This window comes from Bison bison, unplaced genomic scaffold, assembly GCF_000754665.1.
Source record: "Bison bison bison isolate TAMUID 2011002044 unplaced genomic scaffold, Bison_UMD1.0 scf7180017864181, whole genome shotgun sequence".
Taxonomy (NCBI): Eukaryota; Metazoa; Chordata; class Mammalia; order Artiodactyla; family Bovidae; genus Bison; species Bison bison.
The window spans coordinates 3314947-3336212 of record NW_011494753.1 but is presented as its reverse complement, the minus strand read 5'-3'; the positions used below and the strand labels follow the sequence as shown (position 1 = coordinate 3336212).

The 21266-nt window shown below is 46.2% G+C and overlaps 1 protein-coding gene across 7 annotated transcripts in view; it reads left to right on the top strand.

Annotated features, from left to right (window-relative positions):
• TJP1 (tight junction protein 1) overlaps window positions 1–20945 on the top strand; it is a 163328-nt gene extending 142383 nt beyond the window's left edge. For 3 of the 7 annotated variants that reach the window (XM_010843257.1, XM_010843258.1, XM_010843255.1), the window contains exons 16-28: window positions 596–678; window positions 1392–1602; window positions 1911–2011; window positions 5038–5388; window positions 5715–5954; window positions 6544–7401; window positions 7531–7628; window positions 8842–9069; window positions 11228–11403; window positions 13991–14462; window positions 15683–15900; window positions 16812–16955; window positions 19467–20945. In XM_010843257.1, coding sequence (XP_010841559.1) covers window positions 596–678; window positions 1392–1602; window positions 1911–2011; window positions 5038–5388; window positions 5715–5954; window positions 6544–7401; window positions 7531–7628; window positions 8842–9069; window positions 11228–11403; window positions 13991–14462; window positions 15683–15900; window positions 16812–16955; window positions 19467–19561 — 3275 coding nt within the window. In that variant the 3' untranslated portion in view covers window positions 19562–20945. The remainder of the gene's footprint in view (window positions 1–595; window positions 679–1391; window positions 1603–1910; window positions 2012–5037; window positions 5389–5714; window positions 5955–6543; window positions 7402–7530; window positions 7629–8841; window positions 9070–11227; window positions 11404–13990; window positions 14463–15682; window positions 15901–16811; window positions 16956–19466) is intronic. The other 4 variants (XM_010843260.1, XM_010843259.1, XM_010843262.1 and 1 more) reach the window with 4 other exon arrangements.
• The last annotated feature ends 321 nt before the right edge of the window (window positions 20946–21266 follow it).

Below are 21266 nucleotides of genomic sequence, written 5' to 3'. Positions count from 1 at the left end.
CCTTATCCCTCAGCCTGACCTCTGCACTTCTATGTCTCTGCCTCAGAATAGCTGGAACATTTTTGAAAATATGCATCTTAAAAACTCACATCACTTTAAACTTAAATATTTGGACCAAACATATGATTTATAATTTTACTTTGTTGACTTTAATGGAAGCAAGTTCATCAATATTTTTTTAAAGCTGATTTTCAATTGAGAGAATTGCCATTTTGGCAATTTCTCTTGACCAGTAGGATGCTGAAGTTCTGCTTCCTGATTAAAATGTTGTTCATTATGAAGTATTACTTTGATGTTGTGAGCACAGTGCATGCAGTGTGGCTCAGCTGCTGGGTGGGGGCACCCCTGGGATCGTGGGTGAGCACCCACCTGCCTTCTGATGGTATGAAGCACTGATGTCACCAGGCGCTCTCAGCCAGGGCAGCCCTGAGAGGACATGTGGCCTCAGTTCTATCACTGTGGGTCAGGAGGGACACGGGACTGCTGCTGACATCCAGCAAGTGGAGCCCACGGTGTCGTTGGTGCCCAGAAGCCGAGGGCCTGGTCTCACCAGTGGAAATCTGATGTTTTGTTTCTCTCCTGATTTCCTGACTAGAAAGTGAACCTCGGGATGCAGGAACCGACCAGCGCAGCTCTGGCATTATTCGCCTCCACACAATAAAGCAGATAATAGATCAGGTATGTTCCTGAAAGTTGACCTGTTCATTATAAGCTGTGGGATGAGTCTGGCTAAACTGAAAGTAGGAGGTATTTTTTCTCAAGTTGTTACTGGCATACCATGAGAAAATTAAGCCAGACATTGTAACGGTTGGTGTCAGGGACGGTAAGTAGTGCTTGCCTCAGAAGATAAGCTGTCATCACCACAGAAAGGGATCCAGTGTCCTCACACAGGCAGTCTGCGGCTGTCCCAGTGGGACAGTTCAGGTTGCCCTTTGGTGCTCAGATGATAGGAATGTGTGTTAGTCACAGGGTTATTAGGACCATTACAATGTTACACTTATTTTCACTCTCTGCTCGCAAGTATTGGGGCTGTCTTAAAAGTGAGCTGCCAAGAGAGGTGGTGTAAAATATAAAAATGGGAGAGAATAATCTTTCTAAATTTAATGTATTTCCTGCTATATGTGGTTTTAAATATCTTTGTGCAACTCAATTTATAAACATTTTGAGTAAGCAAAAAAAAAAAAAAACAAAAAAAACAGCTCATTAAGACTTTCTGCCTTATATTGAGCTAGAAAGTATATAGCATTAACTTGAGAGTACACCTTTTCCTGGCGTGCTCCTGAGACAGTTTGGAGTTAAACATCTGTTCCTGTTGGAACATAGTCTCGGGTAGGACTTCTAAAGGTGATGATTCTCAGTTACCTGTGTCTGCTTTCTCCTTCTGTCTTCAGGACAAACATGCCTTACTGGATGTAACGCCCAATGCAGTAGACCGTCTGAACTATGCCCAGTGGTATCCAATCGTGGTGTTCCTTAACCCGGACTCAAAGCAGGGTGTGAAAACAATGCGAATGAGGTTATGTCCAGAATCTCGGAAAAGCGCCAGGAAGTTATATGAGCGCTCTCATAAACTTCGTAAAAATAATCACCATCTTTTTACAAGTGAGTACGTGAAAGCCCTTCTTTCATCTTACAGTTTCTGTGCAGTAATATGTGGGCAAAAATGTTGTGTTGTTTAAATATTAAAACTCATATAACCTTTGCCTGTTTTGCTTGCTCTTGTGTTAATGGCTGCTATTGATGGAAAGAAATGGTTTGGTGCCAAAACAGACATTTCCAGGGGTGTGTCCTCAGATATCATCTGTCAGAGAACTCAGTGGTGGAGGCTGAGCTCTAAGCAGTGTTGAGTGAATTCTTATTTGGTGGCAATGTTCTAACCAGAGAACAATGCTTTTGTTGTCTGTTTTCAGCTACAATTAACTTAAATTCAATGAATGATGGCTGGTATGGTGCACTGAAAGAAGCAATCCAACAACAACAGAACCAGTTGGTATGGGTTTCTGAGGGAAAGGTAAGAAGTTTCCTATTGTTAACCCATTTGACAACTCACATAAGAGAAGCCTTTGAGACACCGTTTTCTACTTGGATCAACATATTGGAGGAATCGGGGGCTTCAGTGTCTAGGCCTTCACAATTTGCATGTGGGGTTATGGAATTCGTAGGCGTTCACAATTTGCATGTGGGGTTATGAATTCATTTTGGTAGTAAAGGAAGTTTACTGCCCACTGAGCTGCCATCCGGCAGTGTTCTCTGTCTCAGAATGATGTGGAAGAGCAGGGCTGAGCTCCAACTCCACCCACCTGACCGACAATGAGTGTGAACCTTGCTTCCTTCCTCCTCTGGAAATAAGGGGCTGAGTGGGCTCGGTGAGGGTCCCCAAAGTGCTGTCCTCTGCATGTGAGATCCAGGACTTGTCTGGAGGAAAAGGCAGGGAATGGGCAGGGCCCACTGTCCTTAGACCCAGCCCTGGCGCAGCATGGACACACAGCTGCGTGGTGGGGGCCGGAGGGGCTGCAGTGAGGGGCTTGGCTCTGCTGCTGCTGGAAGCGTGGCCCTGAGCCCCTCCCTGAAGGATTTCTGCATCAGTACCTGTTAACTAACATCCCTGAGACACACTGGAAAAGTCAGGTTATGCAGCCCAGACTTTTGGCTTTGCATTCTGGTGTTCTGTACTACCTTTTGCTGTTGGCCTGTCTGGGCTCCTAGCAGTTCTTAATGGCACAGGATGTTGATTTTGTTGGGAGTTAATACTTTTCTCAGAATACACAGTTAAAGAAGCTTTTGTTATAAATGCGTTTTGCCTTTGGATGAATACATTGTCAGTGTGTTTCCGCTGCTAGGGAAAGTTGAGAATGTCTCTTCTATTTTGTTTCGGTATTTCCTCGTTGGCTCATTTCTGCTGTTTTCCCCTGCATGCTCCCCCTTCCCCTGCTTGGCTGTGGCCCCTGAGGCCAGTGCAGTGCATGCTGCATGCTCAGGACCCCTGCTTCTATCTGGAAGACACCACCTCTGTGAGAAGAGATGTCCTAACGCTGACATCTGGAGGTGGTGTTGGCTGCTTCCACCCATAGTCACGTGTCAGTACCACTCACATGCGATCATGAGACCCCCCCTGACCACTGACGTGTCAGCCAGGAACTTGATAGACAGAGGTGGAGCAACTCACTGCAGCACTTCCCACAACATACTTAACTAACTTATTTACTCTGTGGCCTTGGGTGAGTATGATCACTTCCACTCCATACTAACCATTCCAGGACAACACAATTCTGCTAGCAGCCTGTGTCAGCTAGACTGTTAGCAAGAAAGCTATTAGTTTATAAATGCACAAAATATACTTGCCTACCTATCTGAGAGGTTTTTTTATTCCACAAATCTTAGTTTTATTTCTCTGATATTAGTGTGCTTCCTGGATTTTAAAATGAAGGTCTTAACTCCCCAACTATTTTTCTGTGTGAGGAAAATAATAAAAATTAATTAAAATGACCTATATTAATAGGTCTCATAAGTCATTTACTATTAGAATAATAGGTTGATGCTCTAAATCAGAAAAGGTGTTAACAATTTAAATCAAGTTTGACTTACAGTATATTTTTTCCAAATAGGTTCTTAAACTAAGAGATTGTATTTAGTTAAGAGATTATTAAACTAAATAGATTCTTCTCTTCATTTCCACCCTGAACTCCCCTAAGTTAATTACTTCCACCTGGTTTCCAGGAAGAGTTCTTCTCGGCAGTTCTGATGGTCTTACATGTTCCCTACTGAACCAAGAAAAGTCATCCTGGGGCTTTCTTAACAGGAGGCATATGTCATCTCTGGCTCCAAGTGCTTGTTTCTTGCTCCTTCTGCATTTCATACCCTGCAGCAGATCAGAGAGTTCTGAGTTGCTCGTCCCTAGGGCCGTAAGCACTGCCCCGACTGGCCCCTGGGTTATATAGTCTTGCAGGCTCTGCGAGTGGAGATTAGAGTGGAGAGAGCAGGCAGATTTTTGCAGTGAGAGAGACTCCACCCATCATCCCTGGCTTTCCAAACCGCTGATCAGGGACAGGTGGTTTTTCCCACGTGGAAGAGGCATTCGGGATCAGGCTCCTGCAGAGCCAGAATCAAGACTGGGGGAAGTGCCATTCAGGCGGCTCAGGCCTTGTCTGTCAGTCAGTCTGTGCTGGTAGAATTCTGGGTTCCACATCTTGCAGGTCTCGAGCCATACCCCACCTCTGGGTCCTCCAGGGCAGGGGGTGGCTGTTGTGTGTGGTCCAGGCAGTAGCATCACGTCAGTGTGCGCTGACAGCCTGTTGTTCCTGTTCCCTCATTTACTTGTGTGTTCTCTCTCACTGGCTCAGGAGACACTTGGTGGAGCCTGGAGCCGACTCAGCTCTTAATCCTGCGTACAGCATCATTCCTGCATCTCCCCCCCGCCGCCCCCACTTCCCCTGGACACTGACTGCATCTGTGCAGAGTTATGTTTTAACAGCAGTTCCTAGTGAGCAGCCAGCACTTAGCTGATGCTTTTCCACGTGTTTTATAAAAACTGTAGGGCCAAATACCAACTTTTAATCTTCATATATAGATTTTATATATACATAAGGTCTCTTACTCAGCTTGAACTGTGGCGTTAATCTCCTAGTTAGTCTCATGCGCGATGTTCTGTCAGTCGGTGTGTCTGTTTCTGTGAGCTTGGCCTGGCCATATCCCCCTCTTGACCCTGCTCTGGGCTGACAGGCTAGCGAGTGACTAGGGTCCACGAGCCAGAGGAGGGCCAGGGCTCCTTTGCTGTCTTCTGGGGCTGGGCATCAGGGTCCAGTGTTGTCATGGCCGGCTGGCCGACCTCACTCATCCAAGCCCTTCAGATATCCGAGGGTGCTTTGTGTGTCCGCATGTGTGCTTGTGAAGTCTTCATGACCTTTCCTCAGCAGAAGCCTCTAGACTTAGCTGTGATTTCTCCGAGGACAAGTATCCTTTTCAGTCCCCTTGTGAAATAAAGGCCACCTCTTACAAAACTACTGAATAAAATTTTTAATTTACTTTTATTTGACCCAGGCGGATGGTGCTACAAGTGATGACCTTGATTTGCATGATGATCGTCTGTCCTACCTGTCAGCCCCAGGTAGTGAATACTCAATGTATAGCACGGACAGTAGACACACTTCTGACTATGAAGACACAGATACAGAAGGCGGGGCCTACACTGATCAAGAACTAGATGAGACCCTAAATGATGAGGTGGGGACTCCCCCGGAGTCTGCCATTACCCGGTCCTCTGAGCCTGTCAGAGAGGACTCCTCTGGAATGCATCCTGACCACCAGGCATATCCTCCCTACTCACCACAAGCGCAGCCACAGCCAGGCCATAGAATAGACTCCCCTGGATTTAAAACAGCCTCTCAACAGGTAAGCAGCAGCATCAATGTTCTGCAGGTGGAGGTACTTGATCAAAGTCTAGATGTGGTGACTGACTTAAAGAATGTGGTGTCCTTTCTCACAGGTTAAAATTTAATGTCTAATTTCAACTTAAGAATACCAAGGACTTAATTCTAAACTTTGTGTATTTAGAATCTCACACAGCAGTATACTGAAATTTAAAAATTCAGGACATGAGGTCACAGTTTTTTTACTCAGCACACTTAAAATGTATGTCTATCAACCACTATAAATGGAAGTGGGGAGTTAGCAGTGAACAGAAGCATTATATTTAAAATATTTTAAACACTTCACAGAAAGCAGAAGCCTCATCTCCAGGCCCTTACCTTTCGCCTGAAACAAACCCGGCACCATCAGCCTCTGCTGTTAATCCTCACGTAGACTTAACTAATGTCAGACTGGAGGAGCCGAGCCCAGCTCCCCCCTCCTCTGACTCACCACACGCCGACTCTTTACGAGCTCCAGGCACTGAGGCCGCTCACGTGCAGCTCAAAGGTCCAGAGCCGTCCCTGTCGTCGCATGTGGGCCCAGCAAAGGTACCTGTGCCGCGGGGGCTGCCCTCACCCGCCGCTCCCCGTCAGCCTGCCACATGAGCACGTCTGCTTTCCCTCAAGTGTCCTCTGCTTTTACTGTGGGCTCAACACCATGTTCTCAAATCACTACAAGTCATCTGGTTCTGCAGTCTGCATGGCTTCCAGTGGTGCCTGATTCTTTAAATAGGCCTTTTAATTGGGATTGGTACCTAATACTTTTATAGGTTTTTAATGTTTGGCTTTAGAATCTTCCAAAATTTCTTAATATATCGTTCAGATCCATTGTAAACTGCTTTATGTTTTCTAAACTATCATGTCCATAAATTTTCTTTATGATTTTCATTTTCAGTGTCCAAATCAAGTGGAATCAACAGCTGAATGCATTAATTTTCTACTAAACTTCATTTAGTGTCGTTACGTGCTGAAACATAAAAGTCCCTACTTGCATTATAAATTTTGAGCTTTCACTTAAACTTGCTTTCTCCACTAATCTTTCTGTCCTGGTAATAAAGGGTAGAACATGTCGTTTCTGTCTCTTACTAGACTAGGATTTGAAGCCAGCCTGTGTCCTTACGCATGGCTGTTTATACAGGTGTACAGGAAGGACCCCTACCCTGAGGAGATGATGAGACAGAACCACGTCTTGAAGCAGCCGGCTGTGGTTCACCCTGGGCAGAGGCCAGACAAGGAGCAAGGCCTGAGCTACGAGCCGCAGCCTCCGTACACAGAGCGACAGGCTGGCAGGGAGTTGGAGCAGCCTGCATACAGATACGATGCCTCTAGCTACCCGGAGCAGTTTGCTCGGAACTATGACCATCGTCTGCGCTATGACGACCGCCTCCTCACCTATGAGGAACAGTGGCCCTACTACGACGACAAGCAGCCTTACCAGCCCCGGCCTCTTGATGGTCAGCCTCCCGCGGAGCCAACAGAACGAGGGTATTTCCCCCGTTTTGAGGAGCCAGTGCCCCTGTCCTATGAAGGCCGAGCACACTACGACCCACTGCCCAGGACCTCCACCTTGCGGCACGAAGAGCCTCCCGCCCCTGCCCCTGGGTACGACGTGCACGGAAGGTACCGGCCTGACGTGCAGCCCTACTCCACTGCTGGCCCCAAGGTGCCCCCTGAGCCCAAGCCGTACTTGGACCAGTACCCTCGGAGTTACGAGCCAGCGCCAGCCCAGGGCTTCCCCTCCAGGGCAGGCCCAGGCCACTACGAGCCTCTTCACAGCACCACGCTCGCTCCACCACTTGGCCCCTCGTCCCAGCACAAGCCCGAAGTCCCGCCCACAGGCACCAAACCCCTGCCTCCACCCCCAGCTCCGGCCGAGGAGGAGGAAGACCCAGCCATGAAGCCACAATCCGTGCTCACCAGAGTGAAGATGTTTGAGAATAAGAGGTCTGCTTCCATGGAGAACAGGAAGGATGAGAGCCATTCCACTAGTTTCAAGGTAAAGAGGTGATCACTGTTTCCCTGCCTTGTGTGCAGAACACATGCAGAGATGAGCATGCAACATGCCTAAGCAACACCTGTTTTCTCTTGATCTCTGCCTAAGGATATGAATCTTCTTTCTCTGCAGCCCCCAGAAGTCACGTCAAAACCGGCAGGTGCTCCTGTCCCAGGTCCCAAAGCCCCTGCTCCGAGTCAGCTCGGTGAACACGACAGAGCAGCACATAGGTGGGTGCTCTGCAGCCTCGTGGATGGGGAACAAGCCCCAGCTGGGGAGGGGCGGGCAGGCAGGGGGTTTGCAGGTCTTCACTTGAAATCTGCCATGTCTCCACTGAAACGGTGGTCCTAGAAAGACAAATAACTTCATTTTATCTTCTGCAGCACATCTTTGTTATCCTTTCCATAAACAAATCTGAAAACAATTTTCTAGCAAATTTCTAACATATGCTAATATACAATTTTAGAGCCCTAACTTCTGAAGGATGTTTTTAGTTTAATAGTGCTGTTGGCTCACAGGCTGTTAGTTCCCTGAGGAGGGACAGAGTCCATGCCCCCTGCAGTGGAACTCTTGAGTCCTAACCACTGCACCCCGGGAAGCCCAAACATAATCTGTTAGTGAGCATGTAGCCTGTGACATGTGCCTGCCGTGGTCAGGAGCGCGGTCAGCACCAGGATGACTGGGCGGAACGAGGCTTCGGGGACCTGCTGTGCACACTCCTCACTGTGGCTGCCCCTGCTGTTGCTGAGTGATGGGCTGCATCTGAGCAGTTCTCTGGCCTGTTTCATTTGCTTATATTTGTGCTTGTAATAAAGAACTACTGTCTAATTTCTTATGATTTTCCTGATGCCTAGTGCTGTCATGCAAATGTATATTACTACGGTATTTCCTTTAGCTGGGATCATTAGCAGACAAGCTCTTCTGCATGGAGTAAATGTGTAATAACTGAAAGCTTAGCCCTCCCTCTTAATGTGAAACCTAGTTTATCTGTTTTTGATGCTGAGTTTTTGAATTACCCATCAGGGCCTAAGTAACAATACTTCACTTTGCTCATAGTTGACTTCCTTTGCCGCGTGCTTCCCTCATCATTGTCTAGCTCCTTCCTTACCTGAGGATCTGTTGATCCTGGCATCAAGGTCTTGAATTCTCAGTTGTTGTTCTGACAGTGGGGCACATGCTGGAGCTCCCCACTGCCTGTCTTCCCTTCTGTCTCTGCTTCTAACCAGCTGGTTGTCAAGCTCAGTAGACGGGTTATGTTAGGAGAAGGCTGCTCTCTTGAGTGTGACGTGTGTGCACGTAGGGCCCAAGTTTCGGCCTTGATGGCTGCCCCGCTCAGCTAGGTCACGAGTAGTCAGGGTGCCAGTGGAAGGTCAGAGGTACCTATTCTGTTCTCTCTGTCAAGTTAACATCTCAAAAGTTGTTCCATTTATCATTCATTGTCAGGATCCCTGAACCACAGAGGCCTCACATGAAGCCACCTGAAGACATTGTTCGGGCAAATCACTATGACCCCGAGGAGGATGAGGAGTACTACCGGAAGCAGCTCTCCTACTTCGATCGGAGAAGCTTTGAGGCCAAGCCCCCCACCCACATCCCCACTAGCCACCTCTCCGAGCCCACCAGGCCGGCTCACCCCCAATCTCAGCCACAGTTTGCCGGTTACTCTTCCAAGTGAGTCACTTCATTTCAGACGTAAATTTTCAAAGTTAAGATGAAACAAAGGATCACTTGCATCAGTCAAGTGCAGTCAGTTACACAAAGTTCAGTGTGTTCTGAAGGGAAATGTTAGCTGTGTCATACCTACTTGATTTCTGTGGGTGGTAAGCAGTTCAGCATGTATGCTATCCAGCCTGGGGTAGCTTTGTTCTTAGACCCTGGCGTCATCTGTGTGAGGTTCTTATATTAGAAAAGATGTTAAATGTCAAAGGGTTCTAAGGGTCCAAGTGCTTTGACAAAGGTAAGAGGGTGAGCATTTAAGAGACTGACCTTGAAGTCCCTCCTTCCCACGTGGCACGCTCAGTGCTGCTTCTCGTCATTCTTCTTGGTTTTTTGTTCTTTAAATATAAAAGCAGGCTATTCTAGGGAGTGAAGAGTTGTTTGGTATTTTCCCAAGGCAAGAACAAACTTGCCTGCTATCGTTGTTTCAGCTTGAGGGGACTTGGTGACTTCTGGTCCACTTGTGAACGTGGGGTGCTGTGAAGGGGGCAACACGGGGACTGAGCTCCAAGGTCCTGCCCATCTTCCTGTTCTGAGCTGCACCCTTCTGTTTGCTTGTCTACTGCGCCTCTGGTTGCTTTTCTTTTTTGTGGATTTTGCTGGGTTACAAACTACAAGCTCACCTGTGCCTGTGTGGGTTCCTATATTGTGTGTGTTCTGGTTCTGCCTCTGGTGGAGCCCTGACTGGTGGTGAACTTGGTTCTGAGAATGGAGTGTGATCCCACACAGGCACAGGTGGGCCCATACCTGAGCAGAACAGACTCACAATAATGAAGACAGACGTAGATGTGTTACAAGGAAGTCATTTACATAGTGTTGGTGAGCAAGTCCTAAGTCAGCAGGAAAGGGCAATTTGGAGCTGTGTCTGAGCTCAGAGAGGCTGTTACGTCCTCTTGAAAAGCTTCCATCTGGATAGTCTCTTTTGGGACACCTGCAGTAGCAGTGTTTGATTCCGTAACTAGGACTATTAACTACCAGGACTGGTTCAGTGTAGCCAAGTTGAGACATTAACATAACATGAGGCAGAAATAGAGCTCTGTTTGTGGCAAACTTAGATTGACTGTTTTCTTTGACTTTGCTCTTGGGCTGGCTTTGCCATCACCTGAATTTCTTGGCTCTTGGACTAGCTCTGACTGCTGGTCCAGGAGCATCCATGTAAGACATTAGTGTGAGCTATGCCGTACGGGCCCCTTGCAGTGCACATGTGGCAGACTTCCTGTCATCCTAAGGGTGTAGTTTTTTGAGCTGACCATGCGACTGGACTGTGACCAGAATCTGACCATTCCAAGTTCTGTGCTACCGTGTGTGCTCGTAAAGCAGGTGCAGCGGGGCTCTGCAGAGCTCAGGTGGCAGCACTGCAATTCTGGGTCCTGTTGTAAAGATGTCTTCTTTGTGAATTTTACGTGTTCCCATATGAACAGTTGGCAATCTGGGGAAAAAAAAAAAAAGCATACACGGCACAGTTTGATTTAAATGAGTCTTAAAATCAAGTAATGTTTGCCCCTCTAGGAATTGCTAAACAGAGACTGGATCTGGTAAATCAAGGGCAGATTTAAAGACCACAGTGTCCATGTTACTGGACACAGCAGAGTCCTATCCCTTAAACGCTGCTTTTGGGCAGAGTTTGAAGAGCTGTGACAGAAAGTGTGTGGCCCAAGAAGCCGAAACATTTCCTGCCCAGCCCTTAGCATAAACGCCTGCTAGCCCCTGCCTCATCCTCTAGTGCCCAGCTGGTGCCTTAGATGCAAAAGCAGATGGGAATCTAAGGAGGATTTGAGCCAATAAATGTTTCTCCAAAATACTTAACCAACCATTGCAATTTTTTGTGAACAACCATCTTCAATATTACTAGTATATTTTCATCTGCCTTTTGGTTGCCATCTTCTGGATGTCTTATTAATATTCTTACTGTATCTGTATTGTCTTCACATCTCTGGTGCTGATGATGGCTTAACTTAGTTTGTGTATTTTGGTAGAGTACACATACTCGTGGGGAGTAAATTGTGAAATTGTCAATTGAAAGCAAACAACTTGGGGACGCCTAGAAGAATGGGAGCTTCTTTGGTAACGTGCATCCATCTTCAGGTGTTGACTTGTCCTCCTTTTTTCACAGGGGGAAGGCTGCTGAGGCCGAAGCTGTGGACAGGTCATTTGGGGAGAAGCGCTATGACCCGCTGCAGGCGACGCCCCCCCCTCCGCCGCTGCCTGTTCAGTACAGCCAGGGTGCTCAACCCAGCCCCAACACGGCTCTTGGCCTCCACGCACACACCAAGGGGGCGCATGGTGAAGGTAGATGGCTCAGGAGTGGGCAGACGACTGTTGTAGTCAGACTTACAAGGCTAAAGTTAGCCTCGTGCTTTCTAAGTAAAAGTGGGTTTATGTAAGAAAGACACACTTGAAACCTATGGGCTTTGGACAGTGAAAAATAAGGATTTTGTTAAAAGTACATCTTTTTCATGACTGTTGCCTTTTAGCTAGATAGATTTTATTCTGCCTAACGCAGCTCAATTTCTATATGTGGAGTTTACCAGTATGTCCAAAAGTAAATGAAGGGTGGTTTGTAAAAATCACGGTGACATCCCTCCTCACACAAGGTCTCTCAGCAGGGCCATCTTGGGGGTGTCCCTGCGTGGCTGCCTGTGTCTTGGCCTCCACATCTGTGGTCAGTAAACTGTCTCCCTCACCCATGCCGACCCTCACCCAAGGCACCGCCCCACCTCTCCCAGCTCCCCCCACCTGCCCTCCTGCTTCCTTCAGCTTTCTCCTGCATCTCAGAAGTACACCTCTTCTGAGCCTCACGCCATCTTTCCAGCCCGCAGCCCAGACACCCTGGGAGGGCCTGTAGCCCCACCCCCACGGCCTCTGGAGCCTTCACAGGGCACACACAGCTCACGTCCCACTGCTGCAGATGGTGCTGCTCTGTGGTCACAGGAGTCCACTCCCAGGGCTGTGATTTGATGTCACTGTATGCTAGGATTTTCTTTACACGCTGTCACGTCTGCAGACAAAGTTTAACTTTTTACTCTCCAAACCTTAGCCTTTTTGTTTTTTTGCCTCTCTGCAGTGGCTGCGATGTGCAGTGCAGTGTGAATAGAAGCGATAGTGGCACACCTCTTTTGCTCCAGCTCCCAGTTTGAGAGAGCAGATAGGCAGTATGTGACTTCTCTGCGTGCCCTTCCTTCTAGTTTGCTGAAAACATTCTATCAACTGACTTTACGTGCAATTGTCCTCGGTATCCGCAGGACGCCCCCACTCCGTGTGCACACTGAATGAAATCCATGGAGCAGAAGTCCCTGGTGGGACTGGTGCCGTACAGCGCCCACCCTCCGCTCGGGCTGCACATCCGAGCATACAGAAGGCCAAATGCACTGTAGAGAATCCTATGATGTATTTCCTTTATTCTGTTCTGTGATAAGTTGTATTACTATGCTCACAAGAAATTTTCTTGTCCTTGTCTGGTTTTGGTATCAAAGTTGTGCTGGTCTCCTGAGAGCTGGGACAGGTTTCCTCTTTCTCTCATGTCTGGAAGAGTCAGACACTGATACTAACATAGAATGCAGCTGGTGTTACTTTACACTGCCACCAGGCGCAGAGAAGGTTCCTGACTTAATGATGCTTTCACTTCAGTGCAAAAGCAAAACACGCTCAGTAGAAACTGTACTTTACATTTTGATCTTTTCCCAGGTTAGTGAGTAGTACAATCCCTCGTGATGCTGAGCAGTGGCAGTGAGCAGAGCCCCAGTCAGCTGCCCCACCACAAGGGTGAAGAGCTGACACCATTACAGCTGTCCTGCACCCAAACAGCCAGTTTGTTTTTTACTCTCAGGACAGCATTCAGTAAAGCACATGAGATACTCACCATGCTGCTGTAACACTCCCAGGGAAATCAAAGAAGATCTGTACATGCAAACTCTTGTTAGTCTACATCTTTGCCAGGACTTGGCATCACCACACTTTCAATGTTTTACAAATTCAATAGATGTGAAATTGTAATTTTTTGGTTTTGGTTTTTAATTTTCCTAATTAATAGTGATGTTGCTATGATTTACTGGTTTAGTCTCGTTTTCACTTGTATTTTTGCCTGTTCAGTTTTTTGCCTGTTCCTATTGGTTGATTCTTTCTTACGGACATACAGGTTTTTTCCTCCTAATTTTTATCAGTTATGCATGTTATAAGTAGCTTCTCCCAATCTGACTTTTCTTTTTTGACTTTAATTATGGTAAGTTTTGTAGTACTGATTTAACATAGACGCATTTGTCATTCTGCTTCAGTTTTGTTACAGACACTGGAGTCGGGTTCCTCCGATGCCAGTCTCTGGAGGCACGGCCCCGACTCCAGGTGCATCAGCGCTGTCCCATGTATCACACCATGCTTTCACCTACTCCCTCAGGATCACACATGGCCACCAGGGTCATGTGGTCCTCAGACTGGCAATAAGCCCTGGCACTGCCTCTGAGGCCAGTGGGAGAGACAAGCAGGTGGTGGTGTTGAAGCTTGTTTGAGGAAGGAAAGGCATTTTGGTTTCTATTTTCTGTTGGATGAAAAACTGTTTCAAGGTTTATTCCTAGAGACCAAGTTTAGAATCACGGATACCATAGTCTCTGCAGAACATTACTTGTCGATACTTTGATTGTTCATCCAGGTGGATTTATGCTTGGCCTCTTGTAACATCTTTTCCATCTCACCAACCATTATAGTCAGTAAGAGATGGATTTCTAATTCTGTTTTTATTCATGCCACTGAATATCCTTTTTACTTTTTCTTATGAAGTATAGTTGATTGACTTTAGTTTCAGGTGTACAGCATAGTAATTCAGTATTCACAGATTTAATTATTTTCAGAAGTTTTTGAAATACTTCTCTACTGTTTTTTTCAGGTAATGCCATGTCGTTGGATTTTCAGAACTCGTTAGTGTCCAAACCGGACCCACCTCCATCTCAGAATAAGCCAGCAGCTTACAGACCAGCCCCTCGAGAGGATGCTGTCCAGTCTGGCTTCTACCCACAAAAGAGTTTCCCAGAGAAAGCCCCAGCTAATGGGGTCGAGCAGACGCAGAAAACCGTCACGCCAGCATACAATCGATTCACACCAAAACCATACACAAGCTCTGCACGGCCATTTGAACGCAAGTTTGAAAGCCCTAAATTCAACCACAATCTCTTGCCGAATGAAACCGCACACAAACCTGACCTGTCCTCCAAAGCCCCCGCTTCTCCAAAAACCCTCCTGAAGTCTGCACAGCCTCCTGAGTTTGACAGTGGCGTGGAGACCCTCTCTGTCCACACTGACAACAAGCTGAAATACCAAGTAAACAGTGTTAGCATGGGGCCGAGAGCAGTGCCCGTGAGGTAAGAGTCTTGTCTTTGCCCAGCCTGGTGATCGGCCTCATGTGAGTCAGGTGTAGTTGGGGTACTTGCCTGATGATCTCAGCTCAGACTTGAAGGTGAGTGGTGCCATGCCAAACGCTGGAACCACTGCCATAGCAGGGATTCTGCAGAGATGATGCTAGTGCCGTCCTGAAGCTACTGCTCATGTGGCTCAGCTGTCCTCACTCACTGTCCCTGCTGTGTAAGAACCAGGTTGAGGGACACTGCAGCTCATTCAGCATGACACGGCCCCGGTCTGACCTCTGATCTCCAGCTGGGGAGGCACATCTGGAGAGTGTCTCAAAAGAGTTTTATTTCCTCACCCACTGTTCGTTTTCAGCGAGGGTAAAAAGAAACGCTTTCTTAACAGGTGTGGTCAGATGGTGAGCAGATGAGAAGAAGCCAGCCTGCCTGGGGCCGGCTCCCTGGACCCCCTCCCTTGTCTGCACCGTGACAGCCTCTCTCAGCCGCTGATACAGAGGGACAGTCAGGTCCACCTGCAGGCTGCCCCTGGAGCAGAGGGACAGTCAGGGTCCCGAAGGAGCAGGCCCACCCCTGCCTCTGGCCGCTCAGGAGTGAGGCTGCAGGCCCTCACGCTTAGCTTCATTTTGTCCAGAAGCTATCTTGCTGCTCACCTTTAGTCCTGGCTCAGAACTTAACTCTGGGAGATCCCAAAAGCCCGCACTTTTGAAGAATTGGTACCGCATCCTCTCCACCTTGTGTGACCATGCAAACAGGCTGGCCCCTCTCCACATGTGTCTGCCTGCACCAGGGTCTTCATGACTTCATGGAGCTGGATGTCTGTGCTCTGGGTGGGAAGGGAAATATGTGCACACCGGAAATCCTCAGTGGAGAGAGAGGAGGCATAGTGAGTGTATATGCTATCATGTCTAAGATGCCACTGTTGCCTTACTTATCACTAAGAAGGAAAAAATAAGCTATCAAAGCATGATGTGCCATCAATTTTAAAACATGTTTCATGGATATAAGATGTTGGGTGAGCAGTGTATCAGGCTTTGCGTGTTCTGGTTGCAAAACTTGTCCCAGAAGTGCATGCTTAGTTATTCCAGTGAGTAGGATCTGTCACTGAAACTTTACTTACTAAAATACCTTAATGATGTGGAGAAATACACTTGATTAACAGCCGTGGGAGCTTCTCTGTGTCACTAGCAGTGTTCTTCATTGGCTGTTTCTGAACTCAGTCCCTCAGCCGTGGAGGAAGATGAAGACGAAGACGGTCACACAGTGGTGGCTACTGCCCGCGGCGTGTTTAACAGCAATGGTGGGGTGCTGAGCTCCATTGAGACCGGTGTCAGCATCATCATCCCCCAGGGAGCCATTCCCGAGGGGGTGGAACAGGAGATCTACTTCAAGGTCTGCCGCGACAACAGCATCCTGCCGCCTTTGGACAAAGAGAAGGGTGGGTGCGCACCTCAAGCAGCCTGCATGCTCTTGCAGGCATATCAGGCCACGAGACAGGATACTTGGGCTGCCCTCAGGTTCTTTCTGCTGGGGAGGGGCCTGCCAGCCAGTCCTGGCTGCCCTCCCCCAGATTCATCTGTGAGTCCTCACCCTTGGCAGCTCTAGAGATGGATTAGGTAATAGGTAACACCCACTCCAAAGGCCTCACTCGGAGCAGCCGCCTGCTGGTGCGGGTAAGGCTGTTGGATCAGCCCTCATCACCCCCAGACCCCGCACAGGGAGGATGCATCCCCACTGGCTGCCGCAGCTCGTGCCTCTGAGCTGTTCAGGAACCTGGGAATGCTCTTTATGTCACAGTCTTCTTGGGTCAGTCAGGATGACACAATAATGAACCATGTTACAACTTCTTTTAGATTTTAGAATATCTTAGCAATGTTTGCTTGTTTCCTTAAATAGGTCGTGTTCACTCACTTAACTGTAGCAAATACAACATTAAAAACATAAGGTACAAGTGACCTGTGTAAAACATTTACGTGTGTCTCATACCATCAGGACCCTGTGGCCACCAGCAGTGTGCTGCTCTTCAGCACTTGACACGTGGCTGCTTTAAAACTGAGATGGGCTAGACATTCCGGAGATGTAGTAAATTGCTCACTTTTTGAAATAATGTTTTGGATATATTAGGTTATATAAAATACTAAAATTGACATCACCTGTTTCTTTTTACTTTGTAACATGGCTACTGGGAAATGTTAAATTATGTCTGGAGTCTGTGGTTTCTCTTGGTCAGCGCCACTCAGAGAACTGACCCCCTTTTGGCCCTAAGGCCTGTGGTTAGAAGGGTGAGAAGAACTGTGTCCAGAAGGAGGCAGCTGTCTAACCTCTTTTCCCTGCTCTCCCCTCCCCCAGGTGAGACCCTGCTGAGCCCCCTAGTGATGTGTGGGCCCCATGGCCTCAAGTTCCTGAAGCCCGTGGAGCTGCGCCTACCACACTGTGCGTCCATGACTCCTGACGGTTGGTCTTTTGCTCTAAAATCATCCGACTCCTCGTCGGGTACGCTGTCTTCTCTCTGTCCTTTGGGGCTTTGGGTGCTGTCATTGATTGAGCCTGGGCTGATGGCACTACCCACGCTGATCGTGAGCCAATTGCCCTCCATTCCTCTGGCCTTGTAGGCATCACCGGTGTTGTGGAGTTCCCTTGTGACACATCTGTCGTAAATGAGAAGGGCAAGGTGGGGAAGCCTCTGCCTTTTAACATGGATGATTTGGCCAAAAGTGGACAGTTTCATGGTGGTCAACAAAATTATCTGTCAAAATTTCTAAGATGTGGTAGGAGAATTGATACTGTCCTGCATACATAGGGATTTTCATCTTCTTACAAAAGGACTTGATTTATGTAATAACTTGTTTCTGGTTACTATTCTTTAATTTCTCAATGTACAAAGTGTATATATTACTTTGTAGAGAGTGTGTGTGTATACACATACACTAGAGAAACCTGAAAGATAAAAGACCTACTGTGATCATACTTGGCCATGGTTTTTCCATGTAAAACCCTAAATACTTCTGTAATACACTATTTTAAAATGGCTTTTTGCTGTCAATATCATGAATTTCAAGGCTTCCATTGCATTTTCACATTTCTCACTTCCTTGGGTGACTACGTGAGTTAGAACTTTCTATATTTTTGGTATAGATCACTTTAGAATTTAAAAGTCCTTCTGAATTTTTGATAAATCAGATGATCCAATTATGCACTTTTATTTTGGAACAGTATGAGTAAAAGTTTTATGGTGTAAAGAGCATATTTTAATACTACCTAACATAAAATACTACATATATTCACAAGTTCCCCATTTTCTAGGGAAAGTTAATTTTTACATAGTAAATATTAAAACTGTTTCTTCAGGGCCTCCACTGAGAACATTGCATTAGCCTAGTTTGAAGTAGTGAACTGACATTAATAATAAAATTACACTTAAAATGTATATCCTGCAAGTCAGGTCGTAGTATGGGCTGTGACCGTCCTTGAATCCAAAACAGGTTGAGAGCCCTAACTGTAAGTGAAAATCAGTATGCTTCAAATAGTTTGCCTTGTGCCATAAAACACATCGTATTTTTAGATTGAAACTTTTTCCTGTGTTAAATTTGAGTACTTAACACCTGGAAGAGAAATGTGCTTCTTTGTAATTCTGTATGACTTTCGAATGCTTTTGCTGCTATAAATTTCTTTTTTAAAAGCTCAAGGGTAGATTTCAATAGTTACTGACTTAATCCAAGAAAAACGAGCGTATTGAAAAGAATTTTTGAACCTAAAGATAGTTACGACAACTCTGAGGAAAACCTTACCTCAGTGTCTGAACAATTTGTTGTCTGCAGTATTACATAAACCTACATGTATCTTTGAATTGAACCCCTCTGAACTCATGGGATCCATGACATTGCTGAGGTAATGGACAGCCTACTGTCTGAAGGTTCTATCGGGTGTTTGAGAGTCTCCCGGCTTCTAGATGCCAGCTGGGACCCCAAAATCGCCTCTGGACACCATTCTCTGGGGGTACAACTGCAACTTTTTGACAGTGACTTACTGTAGGCTTCCCTGGTGGTTTAGACTAAAGAATCTGCCTGCAATGTGTAAGAGACACAGGTTTGATCCCTACATCAGGAGATTCCCTGGAGAAGGGGATGGCAACCCACTCCAGTATTTTTGCCTGGAGAATCCCATAGACAGTGGGCTACAGTCCGTGGGGTCACAAAGAGTTGGACACAACTTGAGTGATTAACACCAACACTACCATGGACACAGGAGACAACAGGCCATCCCAAGTTGTCTTCATGCCGAGTCCACTGCCAGGGCTGCTTAGCTGCAACTGTGAATGTCAAGTCAGCGGGTTAAGGGCCCAGGCCTGGCTTCAGGCTCACACAGCTCACTGACTTGGAAGCTTCATGATGGTTTTTCTGTACAGCCAGAGCAGGCTGAGAAACTCTGGCCCAATCTCACTTTTTAAATTTTGGGTAGAGGGAAAGAGGGTCTTTTGGTGGGGGGTGTGTGGGGGGGTCCCTGTGGGATCTAGTTCTCTGACCAGGGATGGAATCCATACTTCCTGCAGTAGGAGCAGAGTCTCAACCACTTGGACCACCCCAGAATTCCCAGGGAAGAGAGTCTTTAAGAACCAAATTCTGTAGAATGTTGAGGGTTTCATTTGGTGTGCCAAGTGTGAGAAATGTAATACTGATCATACAATTAATCTAGACTTTTGAAAGTAAAAGAGTATTTTTAATGAGTGTTTGGACTTGGGCAAACTGGAACTGTCCCAGGCATATAATCACCCTGACTTGTATTTATTTTTTAAAAGGCATGGACTTAAAAACAACAGAAATCTGCAACAGCTTTTGGGTCATTCAATTCCAGTGGGTCTGCGATGAAATAAAAAGCACTAAGAGCTTTGGTGCAAGTGCAGTATGCTAAAGGAATAGAGGAAAATTGTGTCTAAGTGTTTTATCTGCCCCATGATTGCAAGCAGTTTAAGAACCAGAAATGATGTGGACTTTTTTTCTCTTGTAGGTGATCCTAAAACCTGGCAAAACAAGTGTCTTCCTGGAGATCCAAATTATCTTGTTGGAGCAAACTGTGTTTCTGTCCTGATTGACCACTTTTAATCCTTAAAATATATGAACTTGATTAAATAATGTGAAACTGGGTTAAAGTTACTAAATCTAAAATGGAACCACTCTATCAAGTAGTACCTTTTCCTGGAGTTGATCCTGCAGTGTGTTAGTTTTACGCGCTGTGTTTGGGTGGGGGAGGCTGAGTGTGCAACCCCTGGGAACATGCTGCCCACTGCCCATTTGGGGCTGGTGTGGGCTGGAGGCTTAGAGATGCTTTGTAATGACTTTTGTACTTTTATATGGTCACTTACTTAAAATTGATTTCCGTTAAAATACCAGCCAGTGAACGGGGTGCATTTGAGTTCTAGTCTTTCCAAAGTACACTGTTTCAGACTTTCTTATGGCCCTGGCCTGCACACACATTTATTTTATTATGCATGAAATAATATGCACACATTTTTTAAATGCACCTCGAATATATAACCAGTGTAGTGGATTTAACAGAAATGTACAGCAAGGGGACTTTGTGGTGTGTTGGGGGGGAGGTGCGGGTCAAGTGAAGACAATGACTTACTGTATACGAAAACTCACTTTTCTTAGGGAAGGACACCAAAGCATGAGACTGGTTCCGTGGCCTCTTCTGGATCTATAAATTAACCATATCACCACAGACATACTGACCAGCAGGAATGCCTTACCCTCATGTTTTTGTTAGATCATTCTGTCTGTGTATCACTAAGTTTTATGGCTTTGTGCGCATCTAGATACTGTATCATGAAAAAGATGGAGTAAATTGTGGATTTGGTGGTTTCAGAAATGTGTGATCACCCAGAAGAAAATAATGGTGTGATTTTGGGTGGTGTTTTTTTTTTCCGGCAAGAGGCAGTGGTGGTTTTTCTTTTGGCAATGCGTTTGATAAATTTTGATGTTTTAAGGATGCTTGTACATAAAGCGTGCATACCACTTTGTTCTTGGTTTGTAAATTAACTTTTATAAACTTTACCTTTTTTATACATAAACAAAACCAAGTTTCTTAAGGCTACCTTTGTATTCTCTCCTGTACCTCTTGAGCCTTGAACTTTGACTTCTGCAGCAATAAAGCAGCATTTCTATGACACACACAAGGTCATTTTTTTTAAGAAAAAAGAATGCACAGAGTTGTTACATTTTTAAGTGCTGCATTCAGAAGACACAGTTACTCAGAATTCTCTAGTTTGAATAAATTCTTGCAAAGTATCCCTACTGTAATTTGTGATACGATGCTGTGCCCTAAAGTGTATTTTTTTACTAATAGACAATTTATTATGGCACATCAGCACAACTTCTGTTTAGATAATACACTACATTCTGTTAATCATTAGGTGTGACTGGATTTCTTTTACAGTTATTAAAAACTCCAATTTCTAAATCTGCAGAATAAAACTTTTTAAAATAAGGTGCTTGTTTGTCTGTTTGCCCACTGTTTCTAGTGTCCTGCAACTTCACAACCTAATATAAAATCCTGCAGACCACCGTCACCACCTGCTGCCGTGTTGGGCCTTGTTTGGGTGGGAGTGGGTGGGGGGGAATTCCCTGTAGCCTGGCAGAGGACAGGCCATCTTACCACTGTGCCCATAAGTCTACATGGGTTAAGTTTATTCATATTCCTGAGGGCCAACCAAAAACATAACATGGACATTTTCTGATGTTGCTATATTTTGGGGGAGATAAAGTAAATTAAGGTACAGTCTGCATCCATAATTGCTTTTGTGCCAGT